General features: G+C 41.7%; 2 protein-coding genes across 3 annotated transcripts; one reads left to right on the plus strand and one right to left on the minus strand.

Annotated features, from left to right (window-relative positions):
- Positions 1 to 8,503: 8,503 nt before the first annotated feature.
- gpr101 (G protein-coupled receptor 101) lies at positions 8,504 to 9,826 on the plus strand. The gene has a single exon (XM_061078981.1). The coding sequence runs from the start codon at positions 8,504 to 8,506 to the stop codon at positions 9,824 to 9,826; it is 1,323 nt and encodes a 440-aa protein (XP_060934964.1).
- Positions 9,827 to 12,030: 2,204 nt separating this feature from the next.
- Positions 12,031 to 21,731, minus strand: tm9sf5 (transmembrane 9 superfamily protein member 5). Of its 2 annotated transcripts, XM_061079358.1 has the most exons (18): positions 21,435 to 21,731; positions 20,986 to 21,053; positions 20,774 to 20,867; positions 20,072 to 20,199; positions 19,820 to 19,949; positions 19,373 to 19,500; positions 19,162 to 19,276; positions 18,949 to 19,028; positions 18,753 to 18,858; positions 18,268 to 18,318; positions 17,754 to 17,886; positions 17,108 to 17,227; positions 16,944 to 17,001; positions 16,597 to 16,756; positions 16,329 to 16,480; positions 16,141 to 16,252; positions 15,320 to 15,491; positions 12,031 to 13,034 (listed from the first exon to the last, which is right to left on the minus strand). In XM_061079358.1, exons 1-18 carry the CDS (start codon positions 21,570 to 21,572, stop codon positions 12,967 to 12,969), a joined length of 2,013 nt encoding a protein of 670 aa, XP_060935341.1. In that variant the 5' UTR covers positions 21,573 to 21,731; the 3' UTR covers positions 12,031 to 12,966. The 2 variants fall into 2 exon arrangements, with proteins under 2 accessions (XP_060935341.1, XP_060935342.1); XM_061079359.1 differs by lacking the exon at positions 18,268 to 18,318.
- Positions 21,732 to 23,449: the final 1,718 nt, after the last annotated feature.

The raw sequence follows: 23,449 nt of genomic DNA on the forward strand, positions 1-23,449 counted from the left end.
TGCCGGCTTGCTGTTGTGGTTTGTAAATTCCAAAGAACTGACTTAAATTATGAATAAAATGTTAATTCTAACATAAAAGCATACGATTTAAAAGGTCTTACCAAAGATGCGAGATGCAGGCTGGAGTTGACGGCTTTCTCGAACAGTATTCCAGACGAGACAGGCTTCTGTGATGGTCGCTTCGAATCAGTTTAATTCTGCCACTTTCTTCATCAGCGACCTCTGGATGTTCACTATGCACACGCTCACTTTTTCTTCCTCTCTCTCCATTTTAAGGATCAGTTTGTGTGAGTCGAGTGCAGATCAGCACTGAATCCTGGCCTGCTGCAAGACCAGACCCAGGAGGAGTGAGAAGGCCTCTCTCTGCACCAGGGAGTGGCAGCACAACGTGGACACACACACACACACACACACACACACACACACACACACACACACACACACACACACACACACACACACACACACACACACACACACACACACACACACACACACACACACATACACACACACACAAACTTCATGTCTCTGTTTATTCAGTGCACACACACACAAACACATTCACACATACACACACACACAATCTGCTTCACCCTCACATAGACATACGTATACAAAAGCACACCTGTCAGGGACTTTCCACTGCGTGAGCAAAAGCAAAGGAGTCTGGCCCTCCCTCTGTCTCTCTGTATGTGGTATCCCATGTCTGCTATATTAAAGCAAATCCATTCAGTTCCCACTTTATCATCTGAAATAATGGCATGAGCAATTTTCACATTTAGGCAAAGCAAGGACACATGCGGTCTTTCTCTCTCTCTCTCTTCTCTCTCTCTTAGTCTCTCTCTGTGTTTAATGAATGGAGTCGGCTCCGGGCCCCCGTGGCTGTGGTCTAATCTGCCTTTGAAGATTTTTCACCATATCCAGATAGCAAAATAAACCTGCAGCTCCACACACAGTTGTTTTTTTTATCTGAAAACACACCAGTAAATAACACGTCCATTGGTATATATCCGTATATGTTTACTCGTATCTACAAGTGTTTGTGACTTCTGTGTTATTTACCTCGGGGGGGAAAGGGGCCCGGGGCCCTGCCAGGAGCCTCCTGATTGTGCCAGTTTACTGGTGTGTGACGTTCATTTGAAGGGGGAATCTGTCAAATAGCACGATTGAATTAAAGTGCACTTTGGTCCAGAGTGCTCCCTCTTTGCCACTTTGCACCATAACATGTCTTGTCCTAAAATAATTAGAGTGGGGCCTTGGGTGGTGGAGTGGCCACATCCTCAATGGTCAAAAGGAGGAATGGTGTTGGCTTTGAATGGAAGCCTCCCATCTTAAAAAACACTCTATTTCTTTACACTTGAGGTTTGTTGTCTTTTGTGACTATTATCCCCATTCACCATTTGCTTTCATGCAGCTGTGCCCCTCTTAAAAAAAGTCTTTGTGCCACCACCATGAATACAGGGAATGTGTCCATGGCAGGTAGCCCTTATTGCAAGTTAATCTCCTGAAAGAGCCTCATACAAGTACTTTTAAATTCTCCCCGAGCCACCGAGGGCTCATCATCAATCGAGTACTTCTCCCCTTTGTGGGACTGATGAGTGTGGTGCGCGGCCCGTGACAATGGCTGCAAAGTGTGACAAAGTAATCACCTTCTGTAGAAAACACTAGTAATTACTTCTAAACTGTTTGGGCTTCGGAGACAACTGCCATTGTGCAATAAAATGAAAGGCTCCCTTTGGAGAGCAGTGCCGTGATGGTCGCCCTCAATCTGTTTGTCATCTGTTTGTTTACAGAGATTTTTCTGTGCAGTTGCCGGCTGCAGCCATGTTTTTATCATATGTGTGTGTATGTGTGAATGTGTGTTTTTTTGCCTTGTGTGTGTCCTGATGCCTTCAGGCACTTCTGTTCCTGTATTCTCGAAGAAAAGAGAGGTATGCGTCGTGCATCGTGCAAACAAAAAGACACTTCGCACCCTACAAGCCATAATGTTAAGAGGAGCCATTTAATTGTTTAATTAAACAATTAAATGTTCCCTCCAGTTCAAAAGAGTTAGTTAATTATGCACATTCCTGCATTCAACCAGACCTCTATTCATCCCGTGTTAGGCTCTAAGAACACAGAAGAAAGACTATTTCCTGAGCTGCACCGATGAGATAAAGTAGGTTCTGCTGATTCAACAGGGTTTATTTATCTTATTATGGCTGAAAGCACAACTGGAGAACACAACAAGATAGAAAATGATGATGAAATAAGCAAAATAAACGTGCTACATCAGAATGTAGCACGTGCTACTCAGAATGTCATTTTTAAAACTACGTTGGTGCTGAGTAGATGCTTACTCTCTGAATAATAATAATTATGAATATATATTATATGAAATATGATGTTTTGTAGAAATGTATTCAATAGACTAGAATATTTAAATTCACTCTTAGGGGAAACTAGAATGGCACTTACCTTAATGCATTAATACTGTAAACTGTCATAATAGAAAATATTCGACATCATCTCCAGGAACGATGATACTTTTATTCCCATGAGAGCTACAGTTACATATTTACCTGTGTAGGTCTGGAGCTGACAGATTAGCAAAGCAGCTTAGATAAATTCCTGCTCTCACAATATTACTGACACTGAAAACCACTGCAGCACTCAAAGATTAGGGTTCATGAAGTTCAGGGACTTTACGGAGAAGTTTTGATTTGCTGGAAACTTTATATTCTACAAACAAATATAGATGAAATACATACTAGATCAACGACACAAAATACAAGGGGTTGCATGTCTTTATATAAATATGTTTATTTACATAAATATATTTTCATGCTTATACATATATACATATATATATATATATTTGTATATGCACTGATATTATATTGATCTTTCTTGGGGGGTAAACTTCTTTTGTGTAATTATCAGATAAAAATAGGACTATATTCCAGCATTGACTCCTCTGCAGAGCTTTTTAATTTACTGCCGACAAAACATGTGTTGAGGAAAATGGTTGAAATAAATTTTGACTGCGAAATGTCCTGAAAGCAAGAAAATGATTCTAATGCTACCTGGCCTTAATTTCCTTGTCACCCCTAAAATATCAAATATCAAAGATTTGTTAATTTCATATATTGCATTATGTTCACACTTTCTTTAGATAGATTTCTTTCTCTGTAATATTGTAAGTTTTATACTTTTGAAGAATCAGTCACCAGTTACATCAATTGGATTGGATTTGGCTGCAACGCTGTTTATCCCTGAAACTCCAAAAGTGTTTTGTGGACTCAACACTTCACCCTCCATCAGCATAGTGGTAGATAATGGGTGAATTTTCATTTTTGGGTGAACAATCCCTTTAAGTGAACTAAGCTGCGGGCAGCACAGCAACAATGGCTGCTACTCCTGCATATACAGACAGTTACCTGCAATAAGAGTTATCTGGATGCACAGCAGAAGTTGTACTGACTCAAAATGCCACCAGATGCATCGCTGGCAGACCTGACGAAAGGAGCGTGACAGTTAGTGGTTGTGGTGATGAATGAGAATCCCCTCCTCCCTTCCTCACTTTAGTCCTCATCAAACCCCTCTGAGCTGCGTGTGTCTGGTTTTAGCCAGCAGAGGGCAGACAGCATCAAAACAAACCAAACAGTGGAGTTAGTGGATATAGAAATCAAACATGACAGATTCTGTTTGCTAATCAATCAATCAAACTTTACTTGTTTTCCGCAGCATATGTAAATGTAAGATGGCAGGGTGGGCCACATTCATCAGACTTTGTAAAGATCCTTTTCCGTGTCTCTAAAAACTTCCTATTTAAAATGTGTGTAGTTTTTGTTCGAGCTGCTGTCACATATAAAAAGACAAATTTTGTAATTGGTCTCTCTTAACAATATTGAATGTGTGTTTTAGATCTTTGCCTGCAAGTCTGTTAAGCTATAAATGCCACAGTGTTTTTAACGTAGACCTGCTCTGGATAGAAATAGTTATTCTGGATAACAGTGGTTGGGTTTCTGAGGACAACGATCTGCAGCGTGTGTGCCACCACACTGTCTCTCTTAGTCTTTTTGTGTCTTTTATTTATTCTGATCTTGAGTCAGAGAATGCAAATGCAAACAAGCGTTGCCTGCAATATATTCCTGGAGAAACGTTGTGGTGAACATTTCTCTATGTTGACATCCTGTTCGCAGTAACTCAGTCTCAAAGCCTTCTGAGTAAACCACTCGAGCAGTGATTCATTGTGCCAAACTAACCACCTTTGGACTTTTTATAACAACGGAAGGCTACAACAAGTTGTCTTTCCTGTTTGGAAGGGGAAGGTGAGGTGAGCGGTGTTCAGCTGCAACATTCAAATTCACCACTCCCTAAATTCTACACACTGAACCTTTAAGACCCATACTGTTCTCTGCTGCAGGTGATTCTGACCAATAGGAAATATGTGTCAGAAACTGTGTCAGGTGGTTACATCAGTATGTTTTGTATTTCTTCAAGTGGCCAGAAAGCGCCCAGTGCAATATTTTCATAACAAGCCAGCCAACAACTGCCTATAAATGGTCTTTATTATTATAGCAGCTTTTCAGTCCTGAAGACCACTCAAAACACTTGTGCAGCACTTTTTATATCAAACTCACAGCCAAGGACACTTCGGCACGTGGACTGGAGGAGACCAGGGATCAGACCGCCGACCCTCTGTTTAGTGGACGGCCCACTCTATCCTCCTGAGCCACAAGCGCCCCATATTGTCAACTATGACATACTTTCATTTAGAGTGTGTAGAGCTGTTTCAGGCAGCTTGACGAAAGCACTTTTAAAATGTTTTCAGTTTTTAGTTCTAGTTTGTTGTCCACCATCTCCCACTGACAGAATCGGACACATTTACTTGCTAGATACTTGCTGATGTTTTCACAGGCATTGGGCTCATTTCTGTTGCATTTGCTGCTGGGCTGTTAACTAGCAGACACCAGACTGACAAGTGCTGAAGTGCTAAATGACTAGATATTCACAGGAGAAATGTTAATCAAGCTTTCTGCTCTGTAGTTGACAAAAATAAACAACAACAACAATTTAAGCTGGTGTTATCTTGCGTCAGTCCTCCAGTCTCTAATTGAAACATCAAACCTAAAAGAAAAAAGAAAAAATATAATAGGTGATCACTTTGATTTCAATGTTTCATTCCAAGATGAAGAGGAAGACGTGTGTGCTGGACAGACACTACGAAGAGGCCAGTTTATGGAGAATAAACGGCCAGAGACTTGAACTCACAACAGAAGTTCTCCAAGTTTGAAAAAGGAAACTGCTGCAGGCCTGTGTCAGAACGGCAGGGTTCTCGTTTAAAGGAATCATGGACTTGATTACATCTGTTGTTGTCTTTCTCTCAATCACATTGTCAACAGCAAGAATACAAGATGCTTATTTATGCCTCTGCAATCTGGAAGAAAACATTTATAAATCCACTTGGACAAAGTACCGACAAATAAACTAAATTGAAAACAGAGAGATCAGAGGTGTAGGTGTCTGTGAGTGACAGTGAACGGGGGACAAGCTGAATGACACAGCTACAGATGGAGAGCTGGACACCTGAGGCCATACTGAACTCTCATACTGCATAACCAGTCTGATGATAATGATCCCACGAGGCGGCAGGCCTTCCTTTGAATCACGGTCCATTCAACATAAAAATGGGTGGAACGTCTCCCCGCCCCCTGTGCGGTCACCAGCATTTAATTTGCAATCTAAATCTAAAAAACACCGTGCTGGAGAGTCACATCAAAGGGTTTTTTGATAGCCAGGATCGAGCAAGGGCCTGAAATAAAATGGCTAATTACGAGTGTTGATGAGTGGGCCATGTAAGCTACACACACTAATTGGATTGTGCAATGCAGTGCAGCTTTTGTTTTCTGTGCATTAATGAAGTCTTTTCTCTGAAATGTTGAAGAACACTTTTGTGTTTCCTGGATTTAAAATGGTGGCCTATATAAACATATAATTTATACAAACACTCATATAGGAGATAATTCAACTCCATGGTTAGATTTAGGGTTTGGTTAAAAAATACAACAGCTATCCTGAACCACCAGAAGCACAATGGGTTTCTGTTTATCTATTCAGCTTCAGCTTCATTGAATGATGAAGAATACAGGAGTTGTAATAATATAATATTTACAGCTTTTGTCATCTGTAAAAGTAGGTATGTGAAAGATAAAGGGAATATCTTGAAACGTCAAAGTAAAACGGAAAACGGATAGATAAAGATAAACCTGATGATAATGAAAAGTCTTTCAACAAGCAAAAGAGAAATACGATTTCTAAAATTCTAAAATCTAATTTTCAACTTCAGCTTGCTTGTTCTACACAGGTCTTATAATTAACATTAGCATCCAGCCATAGTCCGATTTATTCAGTTTCCGCTTCATAACCATGAAGGGGTTTGGCTGGGTGCAGTAATCTGGATAATCCAAAATGACCAATATCTTTCCAGTTTTATCAGAATTTAAAACAAGTTTCTATTTGATGAAGAGATCTGAAATGTATCAAAGGCAGACTGTAGTTTTGGTCAGATCCGGAGAAGAGCCAATGAGGTATAAAAGTTATTTTAGCCTATGTCACCATTTGGGGTGAGAGATGATATAATTTTACGGTATATGGTAAATAAAAGAGGACCAAGAATGGATCCCTGTGGTGCACCTATGCTAATGCTAGGGGGACCTGACTTGGAAACTGCTGGAGACGACGGTCTCTCCTGGTTTCTACCAGAGAGGAAGTCATTGAACCATTTAATTGAAACACTCAATCCTTGAATTTAGAGCATGTTACTGTTCAAAACCCGTGGGTTGGGTGTAGGAAGGGCTCAAGCGACTGAAATATTAAAACACTATGAATCCAAACCTTGTGCTTGAGACGATGAGGTTGATTTCTGATTCTTATTTAGCTCCGGCCATTCCATTTATGTGAAGATGACTGATTGAATAACTTATCAAAGAGACCTGTGACCTTAACCAAGATGCTATTGGGCTAAATGGAAATAGATAGATAGATAGATAGATAGATAGATAGATAGATAGATAGATAGATAGATAGATAGATAGATAGATAGATAGATAGATAGATAGATAGATAGATAGATAGATAGATAGATAGATAGATAGATAGATAGATAGATAGATAGATAGATAGATAGATAGATAGATAGATAGATAGATAGATAGATAGATAGATAGATAGATAGATAGATAGATAGATAGATAGATAGATAGATAGATAGATAGATAGATAGATAGATAGATAGATAGATAGATAGATAGATAGATAGATAGATAGATAGATAGATAGATAGATAGATAGATAGATAGATAGATAGATAGATAGATAGATAGATAGATAGATAGATTACTTTATTAATCCCCGAAGGGAAATTAAGTCGTCATAGCTGCCGGTATATTTGAATACAATAAAATACAATACAGTAGAATAAAATGAAAAAAATATTGAGGTAGAAAGAATAAAAACAGAAACACAAAATAAATAGGTAGATAAGGTGCAGTGGCAAATGATGGTAATAGTACTGATGATATGATGGTAATGTTATTGTTACACAGTATATAAAAATAGTACAGTATATAGTAAAGTAAGGCTATTCATTATGGGGAGGGGGGTAAAAAAAAAAATAATAAAGAATCCAATTGAGGAATAAATGCTTTTAAATTTCCACTAAATAAAATGATCAAATTGACCCAATGTAATATGTGGATAGTGTTTTGTACATTCGGTTCCAAGTGTGAGTGGGTTCGTGAGACGCACAACAAAGCAGGAGCTGGTGAAGCAGGAGGTGGAGGAGGAGGAGACAGGAGACATCGGTGCAGGTGTCCTTGGTTTCATTTCCCCGCTGACAGCTCGGAGACAGGAGCCGCAAGGAGCCTTAAGACGGAATGAAAGCTGATGAAATAATAAACGTCTGATCCGCCGGGAAAGAGCAGCGGAGGGAGGCAGGATGCGCTCGTCTGGATGAGAGACCCCCGCTGGGTGCAGACGCGCAGCGGAGGCTACGTGTTAGCTGAGCCGTGAAAAAAAAAAAAAAAAGCAAAAGCTCCGAGGATGAGGTGGAGAGAAATGATCACATCACCAGCGATCACCGTTTCACACGCATCCCGCTCGGATTAGGGAATCTGCATCTGTCTGGACATCCCGAGCTCGGTGCTGATCGGCTGCCTCCTCCACCTTCTTCCAGGTTTCCTCCGACAGATGTGGGCTGCATCAGGGACAAAGGCCTGCTCGGGAGACATCGCGATGAGCTGCATCCATCGTCTCCAGCATCACAGGCGACTCCTGGATGGGTCTGCTGCACCGGTTCCTCACGTCCTGGACGCCTGGGCCATGGCAGGTGAGATGCTGATGTGATGTGAGTGGAGCAGCGTTCCTGCAAACACAACCTGAGCTGCTCTTCTGCTCCATCACCAGGATGGGACTAACCTGACTCTGCTGGATGTCTCTCCCTGGCACTGCTGCAAGTATGGGCACAAATACCACCGAGGTTCCCTGGGAGCCTGCGTTCGCCCCTGATGGCGCCCAGTACCCGGTGTGGTCCACCATTGCCGGCTGTGTGGTGAAGATGGTGCTCATAGCATTCATTGTGTGTGTGTCCTTGTTCGGGAACGTGGTGGTGCTGCTGGTGTTCCAGAGGAAGCCTCAGCTCCTTCACGTGGCCAACCGCTTCGTCCTCAACCTCCTGTTGGCCGACCTGCTCCAGACTATCCTGGTCATGCCCTTCGCCATGGCGGCCACCGTGCCAGGCGTGTGGCCCCTGGATGTGCGGCTGTGCCAGGCCCTGGTGGTGCTCATGCACCTGTTCGCATTCGCCGGGGTCAACACCATCATAGTGGTCTCTGTGGATCGCTACCTGGCCATCATCCACCCTCTGTCCTACCCCACCCGCATGACCCCTCACCTGGGCACCAACCTGATCATCTGCACCTGGGTGCTCAGCTTCCTGCAGAGCACGCCGCCCCTGTACGGCTGGGGGGCCATCGACTTTGACCGACACCACAACATGTGCTCGGTGGTGTGGTCCTCCAGCCTGACCTACTCGGCCGTGGTGTCCGCCTTCTCCTTCTGGCTGCCCGTGCTCATCATGCTGGGATGTTACTGGATGGTGTTCAGAGCAGCTCGGAGGCAGAACGCTCTCGTGCACCCCATCCAGAAGCAGTCCTACACCCAGCCGGCGCCGCAGGACTCCCAGGGTCCCGGCAGTCCACTGCGGCAGCCCCAAGCCCAGCCGGCAAGTTCACCAGAAGGCCCCTACGTAGCCAGAGGATGCCCTGTGCGGGTCAGGCACAGACGCTTCCACTACCACTGCAAGGCCGCTCGGGTAGTGTTTGTGATTATGGCCTCATACATCCTCAGCATGGGGCCTTACAGCATACTGAACACAATATCCATGAGCACCAGAGCGCCTGTGCCCCCCTGGCTGTCCTCTGTTGCGCTTGTGCTCTTTTTCTTACAGTGCTGCCTGCACCCGTACATTTACGGTTACATGCACCGCAGTGTGAGGAAGGAGTTCCTGGCGCTGCTCTGCGGGTCGTTCTGCAAGCAGGGCCGACCCAGCCAGAGCTCGGCTGTGGAGAGCTGCTTCACCACCACAGAGGGACGCTCGGGCGCCCACCCTCACCTGCCCAGCCTGGCCGCCCGGATCCTCCCTCTGAGGACTTGGGAAGAATGCACCACCTCCTCCACCCCCACTTTTGACAGGAAGTCGAGGGACAGCCGCAAAGACACGGCTTCCACCAGCATCAGCTCCGAGAGGGAGCTCACGGTCCACAGCAAACAAAGCACATGAGCGGCCTTGAGAGTTTGGAGCAATGTCGTCATACAACAGGGTTATTCATTCAGAAGTTACTGGCATTAGGAGCAACAACTTGACAATGTTTTTATTTTCTCATCAGACAACTAACTTGATGTCAGATGTATGTAATGGAGGGGAAAACACTTTGTAAATTGACCGCTTAAAAGAAATCTCGGTCAAATGTTGAGAAACAAGTTTTATGTTTTGTCTCATCAGTGTAGTAAACGTGTGCAGTTATTATACAACAGCTACACAGTAAAACCAGAATCAACATTTAATTTGTACTTTAGAGTCTTTAACCTACAAGTCACTACTTAATACCACTAGGGTTTTTGACCTGCTGTGATATAGAAAATATTTCATTGGATTAAAGTGCTGTGTGATCACTTTGCTTTGATTCAGGTAAACAGACGTCTCTGATAACGTATTGATCTGCAGTATCTACGCAGCTACTCTGTCTCCTTTAAACCTTCTGTTTGTGTGTTGTATTCAGAGTCAGAGGATGTACTGTGTACCTTGTGTTGGGGCGGGCGAGCGTCGTCTGCCACTAATGAACTCAGGATCTGTTTTTGGATAAACTTTGTGGTGCCCTTCTCTATTCTTGAGCAAGTGGAACGTGTGCGTGTTTACGTCTTTGTGTCTGTAACTCTTCTTAGTCTCGAAGCGCCTTTTGAGGAATTGAGTAGATCAGTGATGTGCCTGTTCAAACACACAAGGGATGGTGGATTACTCTCCTTGATGGGATGGACAAACAAACCAGTTTGACTTAATCTCTGTATTTCCTTTAATTCTAGTTCAAATGAAGTGGGAATTTTTAATATCGGTCCGGAGACTCTGTATTTTTCTGCCTTTGTGATGTCGGCCTTTCTTTGAGGAAGTACAGTGTTATTGTTGAATCAGTGCAGTGCATAGAGAACAGGGTATAGACTCCAGTGGACTCAGTGGACCAGTTATTTAACGTAGGCCGCATTGTATATATATATAAACCAGTGGCGAATATATATAAGAGTTTTCTTATGTTCCTCGAAACACATGTATATTTGTAAAGATCCCTCCTGATAGAACCTGCCCTCTCACAGCCAGAGAGGATGAATACCTGCCATGACTCATCTCACAGAAAGGCGAATCCCTGAACTGATTGTAGATGATGTGTCGCCAAAGGATTTCACAGTTGCATGACCACATTATGTGCATTATTTGAAAAGTGTGTCCGGTTCTGTGGTCAAGTTTTTATAACTTTTAAATGAATGTTTTATTATTAGGATCATAATTGATATATCGTACTTGACTGGACTGCCATAGATTTGAGCCTGGAGTCATTCAACAGTTTTATAGCAGACAATCAAGCTTGTACAGCCAGTCTGACACGTTTCTCTGTGCAAGACAAAGAGATACACCACAGTGTGTGGAACAGTTTATCATCAAATAAGAGAGTAGTGATGTCTTTAAAGTGCTTTAAAACAACATATTTTTGTGATTTCTATCGTGCTTTTGCATTATTTCTGGTTTCATCGATCAACATCACAAGTTGTCTGTTGTTTAATAAAAGTGAATTATATGTATTATGTGTCTAAGTGTTGTATTCAACTCAAAATATACCAAGTAGTAGGTGTGCATGTGAGGGTGTCAGGTTGTTGTTGTCCCAATTAACACAAAACAGACTTAAGTTATCAATTGGATCTGTGGAGTGAGGTCTGGTCAAAGCATCATTCTGTAAGAACTCAAGACTTCAGGAAAAGGAAATTTTTTAAATCAGAGTGAGACTAGGAAAATGCATCTACATCAAATGAAGTGAGGTTCATTTTGGATTTTGAATTCTCACTTTTAAAACAGCATGACACGCGCTGCACTTTTAAAATGCTCGCCACAAAGGGCACCAGTGGTTTTTAGAGGTGTTTGTGTATTTGTACTAAACTTTATTTTCATTAGTGTTGTATATATTGTTATTTTGTTGCTCTGTTACATACTATATTTTATTTGATTAAATTTGAGATGAAGTTCATCGGTTTTAAAAGTCAACTCAACAAAACAACTTCATGAACATTTAAATGGAAATATAAATCTTCAAAGCTACTTGTCTTTGTCACAAGGGGTAACCTATCCTTTAACCTCATACATATAGAGTAAGGGACGTGGTTAAGAGTGTATAAAATGATCATATATGTATCTAGAGGCTCAAAAAAGAACGTGGCCTTCACTTTGAATTAACTGCATTTATTTGTAAAAATGTTACCACCTGGGTGATGACTCCACGCTGCTCAAAGCAAAAGGCAGCAGGGTTTTACGTATAGTTACAGTTCAGCAAACTGCTTATTAATATCTAAAAGGTCGCATCTGTACTGAATCAGTAAATGAACGGACTGCATGATGATTTCACTGGGGGAGAATCTCTCCTGAGATTCTTAACGTGCAACATACTGTAACTGCAGCATATTCTTCAATGATACACGTGTGCTTCTTAGACGAGTGTGACCTTTGCTACTATGCAAACTTGAGCATAGCCATCAAATACAAGAGAATAGACATGTGTCGTAGCAATGTCAGTATTTTATATGATTTCTTAACTACAATACAAGCTGATAGTTTAAGGATTTAAAGCCCACCCTTTACCTGAAACAAGAAATTAAAGTTCCTTAATGGTGACAATCTTTAAGTAGCATCTTTTCACACACACACACACTCGCTCTGTACAGTATATGTACACACAGTTTTTTTCATTTTTACAATATAAGTAATGAATGAAAAAAAAGTTTAGACATTGAGACACAACATAATAAAAAAAAAGGAAAAATCAAAAATACAGGGCAAACATTTGATCTTCTCTTGTTAAAACCCACCAAAACAAACTGTTCACTATGAGAAACGAGATCATTGGAACCCACACTGATTTTCAAGGCGCCACTCCAAATATTACTGGTCAACAGTGAAGACAAAATCACATATATACTTTTAAAAAAAAAAAGAAGAGAATAGCAATGTAGGTTTAAAGCACAAAAGAGGACGGGCTCTGCTCTTCAGGTCTCTCCATTAGAAGTGATGGTTTCATTCAGGTCCATTGAGACCTCTCTATCACACAGGCAGCACCGAGGAGGCGAGTGCTGCGACAGCAAGGAGTCAGTCTTTCCCTCAGTCCTCTAGTCCACCTTGACCACACTGTAGATCTTATTTACAAACCAGAAGCAGGCAAAGAAGCCAATTGTACCTGAGAAGAAAAGGACAGAGGTTACAGGGATGCTCTGATAAATGTGATTACAAAATATAAAAAGAACAAAAAGCACAAAAATCCACCAGCCACTTTAGGGACTACAAATATGAGTAGAGCACAAAGCTTATGTAAGGCCACATCGTCAAGACATGAATGTACTTTAGGAGCATGAGCACACAAGTGTGAATCTGTACAACCGGTTTGCTGTCAAACTAAAACCACATTCCAGCCACTTTGAAAAAAACTTTAAAAATAACTTTTAACAGGGAGTGCCAATCTGCACGCCTGGAAATCACCCCACCCCTTCACTTTGTCAAAGACAGAGGAAGCGAGAGAGCATGTTCCTCTGAGCTCCACCGACGTTGAGAAGCCAGATTGGACAAAATCCTGGATCAATTCATCTGGGTATTAAAGTCCAATCTGACTGCTCGATGGGGGCAACGCAGCCCAATCCGAATGAAGTTGTGAATGAAGTTGGAATGAGGTATAAGAAACAAACTTAATAAAAAAAAAAAAAAAATTCAAAAAAGGGAAGTGAGAGGATTATTTAGATCAAAACTGGAACCAAGGATGGGAAGCGATGGTCTTTTCCTTGAATCCTTGGATTACTTCTTGGTGATAATCTTTTGACATCTCGTTCCCTTGCTACTTACAGCTCTGACTTAAGATAGTGTCAAACTAGCAGCGACACGTGGGGACTACGGGCTAACTGTTATCTGGCCTAATGACGGTATAACACCATAAAGTATGTCATGGTCTGACATCCTGGTGAGCCTCATCTTTTCTGGGTGGCATAAAGACCAGGCGTGTGTTTGCCAGTTATCTAGTCCTGTATATTATCCTCTTTCGGCACATCCCTCATCTCGTCTGAGTGGGAGTGCATGAGAGTCGGACGGGGTCGGACCAGAGAGTGCCGTTACCATGTCAACATGCGTCAGTCTCGGGATCTTTTAACATGGAGACGAGCACGGGAACAACGTTCTGTTCATTGTAGCTCCGTGATAATAATGCATGTGGTACATAGATCTGCACAAGCCGAGTCACTTAGCTTGATTTTAGGTGCAAGCAGAGGAAATGTGTCTTTAGAGCAATGATCAGGAATCCTGAGTGTTTAAAGGCTTATTATTATCCATGGCAACAAGTGATTGTGGTGGCTGTATCGTTTGATGTTCAGAAGAAAAAAACGCAGAACCAGGCTCTGGCTTGTCAGACAGCAGTCGACAGAAGAATTGACCCAAATAAGTCTGCAAAAAACTAGATCTGACCATCAGGGACTTTTATCATTCTAGTCTCATTTCCCAAAGTCCCAGAGATTTTCATTCAACTACAAAAGGACTTAAGAATGAGAGTTTAAATGGGACCTTTGCAAATAAATGCTCTTGGCTTCATATGACACAGTGCTTTTATTCTGCCAATATAGCAATTAGATGGCAAAGGCTTCTATTTGTCTAAATGACAAGCAAACAAATGATGCTAATAGGGCGGAATTCTTCCTGCTCAAATACTCACAGGAACAGGATGGATATCCTGAATCTCCATAGTGTACATTAAGTGCACTTCACAAACACAGCTAACAATATAAACTACACACCCCTGTCTGCCTCTGACACGTACTGCTTTCATACATGCACTGAAGTCTGGATGATTTTCGAAAATATTCTAGAGCTGCTGAATGTGAGAACGTAAAATTCAGTTTCTTTGAACATTTTCTGGAACTTTTCTTGCCAGCCCCCGAGTAACATGTCCAGAAAATGCACGATCCAGTGAGCATGTCAGTAAGGTTTTTAAACACCCAACAGACTCGAAACTGGAAGAATACTAATATTTTGGGATGAACAAAAAGGTGCCAAACACGTATAAGAAGATGACAAAGATTCTTATGGCAATAAGGGCTGATGACTCAAATCTAATACAAATTCACCGTTATGGATATTTTGGCTACTGTTGTTAACGTGTGTGGCCCCAACAATCTTCCTGCTGCGTTTTCCATATTTAAAAAGCTGCTAAATGTCCGGACGCAATCTCCCGAACATTCTCTGGCATTCATGTGAGAAAATGTCTATGCAGTACAACACGGAGCTTCTTCACAGGTCAGAGAAACTAACACTAAAACTAAATACATTTTTCAACAAAGGGATATAGTGTATGCGGATGGTTATTTGTAATTTTTATATAAATCTGAGCTCACAAGTAAAAGCAATCGATCACAACATGATATCCAGGTATCATTGCATTGTGTCAACACAAGCAGAGCTGACAAATCACTAAACCCAAGGCCTCACCTGTGAAGAGGAAGAAGATGAGGACCATAATCAAAGTGTATCCAAAGTAAAGGAAGGTGCTGGCCGCCCCTACGATTTGTAGCTTTGAGAAGAAGTAATGCACAGCATAGATGAACAGATAGACTGCTGTGAAACCGCTGGTCAGGAAGGAGCGCCACCACCAGTGGTAGTCCTGGAAACACATGACAAAATATGACAGGTTAGGATTTAGCGTGAGAGGATGTTTCAATTTAAATCTGGACCAGATGAGTTTTCCGTTACAATACTGTGTCCTTGTGTAAACAGACATATATTTAGCAAATAACAGGAGAAACATGAACAAAGAACCAACATCATAGTATTTTAAATCCCTGTATTTTCTCCCCTGTAAAATGGTTGATGACTCATCCTGCACTCAGGGGCTGTTTCTAATTTTGAGTCTGGAGAAAATGCACTGCAGGCTTCAGATCTAGGCTAAAAAAAAAATTTATGGCCTCACTCCAAATCAAGGGATTTGATCATGGTCTTCGTCTTCAGTTAAATACTCAGGCTTAGGCGGTGGCGAGAAGTCCTCAGCAACAAAAGGCATGTTTTTGTCACGACTCTCCATGTTAAGCTGTGAGCTACTGCCTTGTGTGGGGGCGTAAAGCACGTTCAGCACCACGGCTGTAGCCCCATAGCTTCCTCTTTTACTACAACCATCTAAATATACTGAAACAAATGGTGCTCTGACTTCTGTTTCAATAGAATTGTAACAATGAGTAAATAACTTAGATTAATATAATTCCATTTTCTAAAAAATTTTCGATAAAGAAAACAACATTCTATGTATAGTTACGTACCTCGGCACATAGATGGAAGTAGCAGAGAAGAATTGTGGCCTCGGAGCAGGTGATGAGCAGAATAATGAAAACCAGGAACAGGAACCCAAACATGTAGTACATCTGATGAGACCTAAAACACAAAAAAACACTTTAAGCTACACAAGATCTCCTGTCAATCCTGAAAAACCGGATTCCTTTCTTCTTACCAAATGCTGTTGAGAATGAAGAAGAGCTGGATGAAGATGCAACCAAAGGGCAGGATCCCGCCCATTACTATACCAGGAATAGGTTTAGTAAAGAAAGACTGCTCAGGAATTTGACGGGGGATCTGGTTTGTTCGCACTGGTTGCTCAATTGCCTGCACAGGTGCGAAAAGAGAGATTGAATAATTATGATTCAAGCATGTGTGCACGTTTCATCTACAAACAGTCAGTCCCAGCAGGACCGATTAATAAACCAGGAGGCCAAACTCACCGATTTCTTGAATCCAAAGTAGGCACCAACAAAGGTGAGGGGCACAGAGATTCCAAACCAAAGGGCCAAAATAGCCACCAGAGTGCCAAAGGGGATTGCTGCTGAGGAACCCTCCCACCAAAGGATCAGGTTCATCAGGAAGAAGTCTGCAAACACAATACTAGCAGCAGAGAGGAGGAGAAAAGGACAATGACAAACAGAAAGTTAATACATGCGAGAGGGATATTTGCAGTGTCCAAGGCATGACAGGGTTTATGTAGGGCAGTGGGTCTCATTCCAGCACTCGAGGACAGACATGATGCAGAAAACAATGGACAAAAGAACATAAGCTGAGCATGTGAGCATACCCTGGGCACAAGAGTGCTGTCAGCAAGACGTTTGTCTTCCACTTTTCACCTCCAAAAGCTGAGAATAAAAACAGATGGATGTCAGCGTCATGATAAGACATTGTCTGCGTCACCTGATAAGACTGACGCTAACGAATCTGTAACCGCTTTCGCTGGATTCTTACTTTTGTAAAGGCGCGCAGAAACATAGCCGGCAGGGGTTCCCAGCAGAACCCAGAGGACGACACTGCACGTCATGAGAGCCCCTCTGTTGGCTGGTGACAGGAAACCCAGACAGGCCAGGACTAAAGTGGGCAAACATGTGACAGTTCTACTTTACAAACATTAAGGTGAACAGAGTCAAGTCCTTTAAATACCTTTACATGGATGATAATGTATGTCAGACTCTCAACCGCATTCAATATTTTAATTTGTAATATTATACTGCGTTTTTTTAGCGATAATGGCAAAGAAACACTTTGCTATGGAAATTAATAAGATTGGATTTAGTAGCTTAGCTGAGCTTTAATTTGCATAATCTTGTTGGTTTGACAATTCAATTTTATTTAGGTTTCCACAGAAATTTTGTTTGTATACTCAATACACACAACACACTGATATACAGTACATTGAAAAATCTGTATTTTGGTTTAGGATAGCACAGCCGCCTCTTAGTGTAAAATTGAACGGGACAACATCCGACCTGCTGCATATTGTTTGCTGTTCTGCACGAGTGCTCAGAAACGCGACGTAGTTTCCAATTCAATATATAGGTAATGTTGTGAAACTTATTACAGCAGTTCATGATAACGACTGTAAAACAGAACTTACAGAGTGTGATGAAGGTCATGATGAAGATCTGGGTGCCCTGCCCAAGGAACACAGACAGCAACATGCCTTTCCTGGGGGGACGGAACACATCCCCGTGCACCTGCTTCCACCCAGACTCCTCCTGTGCATCCTCCTGAGAAGGGAGCCAGTCAGCCAGAGAGGCACAGTTACAATCAAGGTCAAAGAGCTAAATACTTTTCTTGTAAATGACAAAAGTAAAAGGTTAACCAACCACCAAGCAGTGAGTAATATCTCACAAGCTTACACCTGTGAGCAAAGTTAAACGAGGTGAAGACTGAGAAAAGTTCACCAAAAGCTGGAAAATCTGGTGTGAAAACTCCTCGTTCTCGTCTCTTGAGTATCAGACCTTTTTTTCATCAAACTTTCCTGTTTCCACACCACATTTTGAATTTTGTTATAATGTGCAGATTTACTGCAATCACACACCCAAACACCCGATTCCGTAAACACAAAAAAAGGAGTTTTGTTTGAAACAGTTTTTCCATAAGCTTACATAGGGTAGAGGGGTTTTTTCCTTGGTCGTTGGAACCTTTATCAAGTCTCCCTGTGAAATGTGACACAATATATATAATTCTAGGTGTGTGTGCGAGGTGGTATTAAATACTGCAAAAGTTAACCAATAACCATTTACCTCTGATAGCAATGACCAGTAAACACTGAGTTACTGCCATGTAAAATACACTAAGCACTTAAAATGTGAAAGTTTTATCTTAAATGCAGTAAAATAATTTTCACAGTGGGACAAAAATATTACAAGCAGGGCTACAATTCAAAGTACCAGGAGATTTGTTTGTTTAGGACTTCCGTGTTTATAATGACACAAGCTCTTTAGCCTAACTTATTTGCATGGTGACAAAATGGTGTCCTACAATCCGTTTCGGTTTCTTGTCAGACATTTGAATCTTCAATAAGTCTACACTTGTTTGTTAAAAATATATCTACACATCAGGATCAGCTCCAACTGAGAGAGACCTTTACCTGGTCCACCTGGTTGTATCTGGCAATGTCCTTGTGCAGGGTTCTTAGCATGATCATGGCCACCATGCCAGACAAGAAGAGGACAATGACGAGGGAATTCATGATGCTGGAGAAGAACACAGGACATATCATAGTATCATAGCATCAGCTGACAAGACTGTTCCTCTGATGTACTGTGTGAAAAAAGTCATCATACCTAAACCACTGGATGTTGGTATGAGGCATGGAGACCAGGATGTAGTCCCACCTAGAAGCCCACTTGATTAAATTGTTTTCCTGTTAAATGAAATAAATGTATTGATAAAAGCACTGATTTGTTGTCACATTCTCTCTATTTGGGAGAAATAGTTGAATTAGCTCATTGTTGAATTAGCTCATTATAAAAGTATGATATGGTTTAGAGGCTGACCTCAAAGGAGACAGAGTAGGTGTAAACCACAGAGATGTCCTCAGTTAACTCCACAGGAACCTCCATCGGGCTGGTTCCCTCACAGCTTGGGGCTGCCTCATCGGCTTGTTTGATGCTGTTGCAGAAAAAAACACACAAAATCGTTCAGGTCACATTATTAATGAGGCTGGTATGACTTTAAATGGTGTATCTATTGCCAAACAACATGTACCTCTTTGGCTCCAGAGTGGCAGTGACCAGCCGAGCGCCTCTCCATCCCTCGGCTGCTCCACTGTGGTACGTGAGCTTTATGTCCACATGGTTGAAGACATAAAATGTGTTCTTCTTGTGGAAATCAGACTGAAAAAAAAAAAAATATTTTTGTAAAACTCAGATTTGTAAAACAAACGTATTTGAGGAGTCGTTTCTTCTATATTGAAATTGTTCAATTAGAGCAATTTTTATGAAAAGACTTCCAACCTCACCTTTACATTATATTTATGATTATCTAAACTAGATAGAGAGAAGTGAAATTACTCCATCATCCTTGGACATCCATGACAAAATGAAGATCTCATGAAACTCGTGAGATCTGGTCATGCAAGTGACCACTACGGGGAGAACTTCACATTAATAGTGAAGCACAAACCCTAAAACCAAAGACCAAAGCAGGACTCACATTAATGACACAAGCATCTTTGGGTTTGCCATCTGCCGTAACAAGGCAGCCAATGGGGAACCCTGGGTTGCAGTACTTCTGACCGTCTTCCACATCATAGCACCAAGTCACCGGCATGTTGTCGATGATCCTGAAGGAATAATTGGTTAATCTCAGCAAGCCTCTTTTTGTCTGCCGACAAAATGTCCATACCCTGAGTGCTGTAATCTCAAGTATTTCATTGTAGTACAGTGCGGTGCATAATTTACTAACCAGTGGTGCTGGTAGTTCAACTGCATTCCCATCTTGAGAAAATCCAGTTTGGTGGCATCCTCCTGGGAGGCTTTGCTGTATTTCTTTGTGCAAACTGCCTTGCATTTAACCTCTTCATTGAAGTTGAACTGGAAAAGCAAGATAAGAGTCTTATTGCATCAAGAGAGAACATGTATAAAATAGGCTTGGGATTATGGATGGGACAAAATATTGATATATAGTCGTCCTGACTCCTAAGATATGATGATCTATATGCTGGCGCCAAATATCGAGATTTTAATTGTGTATGTATATGTTTCTATATATCTGTAAATTTCTTTTGAAGACTTTCTGGACATTTGCATGTGTATGTTCATTCCACATTTGAATTATGGCACGTTAGAATATTGACAGTATGTGAGTTTCAGAGTGAAAAAGCTCTGAGATACGGCTTTAATCACTTATAACTTAACAGTTTCAGTGTCAAACTCTGTGATACCGACACCGAATTGCATTGAACAAATCAAGCACTTGACACCTTTATGGAGATTCTTCTTCAGTTAGACAGATCTCATGATGTGTGATGTATTATTGTGGGCCATGTATCGTGTCTCGTAATGTATCATGTTACACAACGATTCCCACCTCTACTTATATTTTAAAATAAATAAAAATGGTTAAACAGAGCTGTTCCCTTGTGATCAGATCTCTCTGGTAACACACCTTGTAGGGCGAAGACTCGATTCGCTCTCCGAACAGCACCTGTCCAAGGTTCTCCGAAGGCCTCTTCTCCTTTGCATCTTTGCAAAAGTCGAACCTTCAAATAAATTCACAGATTGTTGCAGAGAATGAGAAGATGACTACGAGATGGAAAATATGTTCGTGTGACCAGCAGTGACACAAATATCATCGAGCAGAATCCAGATCATACTTACACATCATACTCGTAAGGCAGGACCGACTCCACTGAGTCCAGGCGATTGACAAACAGCTGAATCAATGTCTGCAAAGAAGCAAAGAGTTTGATTACATGTTCAGCAGCTGTGTGGGATGAACCCTAGCTAACAGGCTATAAGCTAACCCTGTTGAAATCTGTACTAGTGTGGTGACAGGTTAATACTAGAAAGGTGAACCCCCTCACCCACACACCCACAGCAGAAAGCTGATTTACTGCCTCAGCAAAGACAGATCTGACCGACGCTGCGATGCCTGGGAACACTAAAGCTAGTGTTCCAGGTAATAGCCGCGGCCTACGGGGAGCACTGGTTGGCTAGCAAGATCCAGGAAGTGCATTCCATTCGAACATTCAACCATTAGCTATAATACAAAAAAGCCTCCACCACGTCAGATAGTGACTGTTATTGCATCTGTGACGGGACCTTACCTGGCAATCTTCGCCTCCGTTGTCCTTTTCACAGAAACTCACTGGGGCCAAACCCGGAAGATAGAACGCCGAGCACGAAGAGAAATGCGAGACCAGCAAATAAACCAGCGCAAAGCCTCCGTGTATCCGCCTCTCCATGGTGGCAGGCGGGTGTTCGAGGCTGTGGTCGCGGTGCTGGGAGCAGAGGGGCTTCCTTCTTCTCGGGGGACGCCGGGCTGCTGCTCGCTGTTCTCGGCTAACACGACTGTTTGTGCTCGGGACGCTGGAGCTGCGCTGACCTGACAACGTTGATGACGTTTCGCCTCCGACCCAGCCACGGCATCAGCCCCGGAAGCGAAACCTCTCACCCTTCAAAATAAAAGCGCGCACTCAAACAACGGCTTTAGTATTCTGTATTCCTCACATGCATACCCGGCGCTATGAATGCAGCAACTTGTTGACTGTACATTTTGTTTGTAATATAGATAAAATAACTATTCTTAATAATTAACTCATCAAACTGTGCCATTATGCGCTGACGGTACCTTTACTTTGAAAGTTAAGAAATCGGATTTGTCACATGTGACGAATAAAGTAGTGGAAGTAACAGTGACGTTTGCTTATCTATGTTTGATCAGTAATACCAAATTAGCATTCAAATTAGAAAACATAGTAAATATAAAAGCTGGTTAGTGGATGTTGGACGAAATATTAGATCTATGAGGAAGCAAAACTGTAAAAGAAGCGTGTAACTAACATCAAGCAAATTTGGTCAAAGGCTGCTTGGCAAACTAGAAAAACTGGAATGAGCACAATAACTTTCTTGTAACGACAACTACAAACCATTTTTTTGCTCCTAAATAGTGACTTGAGCTTTTGCACATCACCGTTTTGTTATTGCAAACTTCATAGATGCAAGCGAACTGTGTTGTAATTCAAAAAAGTCTATTATTTAATGTTTATTTACAACAGGAGTTGATTTTCCCCTTCAAAAATCAACAGAAATATGCTTTGTGTAGCAGGTGTGTTCTAGCTCTAATACTGTGGTACAAAAGTGGATATTTAGTCTAAGAACGAGTAATACTGGCGGACACTTGAAAAGCTGTTTGGGACCTGCATAGCCTATAATTACAACCCCGCTCTTCCCCAAGGGGCATTGTAAATGAAAGAATGGTGGAGGCTGACAGGTAGTGATTGTAAAGATAGACGATTTGTCAGTGCAACCTTTAAACAAGTTCTTTCAGTGTACAGGCCTTATGAGGATGATTAAGGGCTAAAGAAATATGTCCCGGAGACATGAGGCGTTAACTTACACCTGGCTGAACCGGTCAGTGCAGTCTTTTCTTTAAAAATCACATGACATAATAACACAAACTGACAGTTGCCACCAACTCAACTCAGTTACTTTACTTGAGTGTTATTCTGCATAATGTCAACTGCTGAAGGGTAAATATACATAATCTAGATACTCATCTAAAATTTGAGCTGAAGATATGGAGCCTACTTAGAAGGCATGAATTTGCACCATCGCAATTAGTTTGGAGCTGTTATGTGGATACATGATTCCTCCACTGCACATAATGAGAATAGACACTAGACTACATTTCATAAACTCTATGGTGGGGGGAACCATAGACATATGGGGGGAACAGCAGACACAATTATTATAAAAGCTTATTAAACTTACTGTTAAAAAACCCAAATCCAACATAAATATTTATCTAAAATGTTGTATTCAAAGTTTGGAGTGGAGGACCTACTGCAGCTGCACTGATGTGGCAGTAAGCTTCAGTAAAGCGGAGGTTGAAGGAAAGGTGGCAGAAGCAACGTGAGGAAGACAGGAAAGGACGGAGGTTTTGCAAAATTCAAAGGAAAGTGGGAGAAATTAGATTGACAGGAAGAAACAGGAGAGAAGAAACAATAATGTCCAGGCTCAAATTTGGACACACAGGACTAAACAGTACTTTACAAAAAATTGGAAAACACGATACAGGAAAATGTTATTATTGTGGGCAAGAGGAAGCTGTCCTAAAGAT

This window comes from Limanda limanda, chromosome 10, assembly GCF_963576545.1.
Source record: "Limanda limanda chromosome 10, fLimLim1.1, whole genome shotgun sequence".
NCBI classification, from domain to species: Eukaryota; Metazoa; Chordata; class Actinopteri; order Pleuronectiformes; family Pleuronectidae; genus Limanda; species Limanda limanda.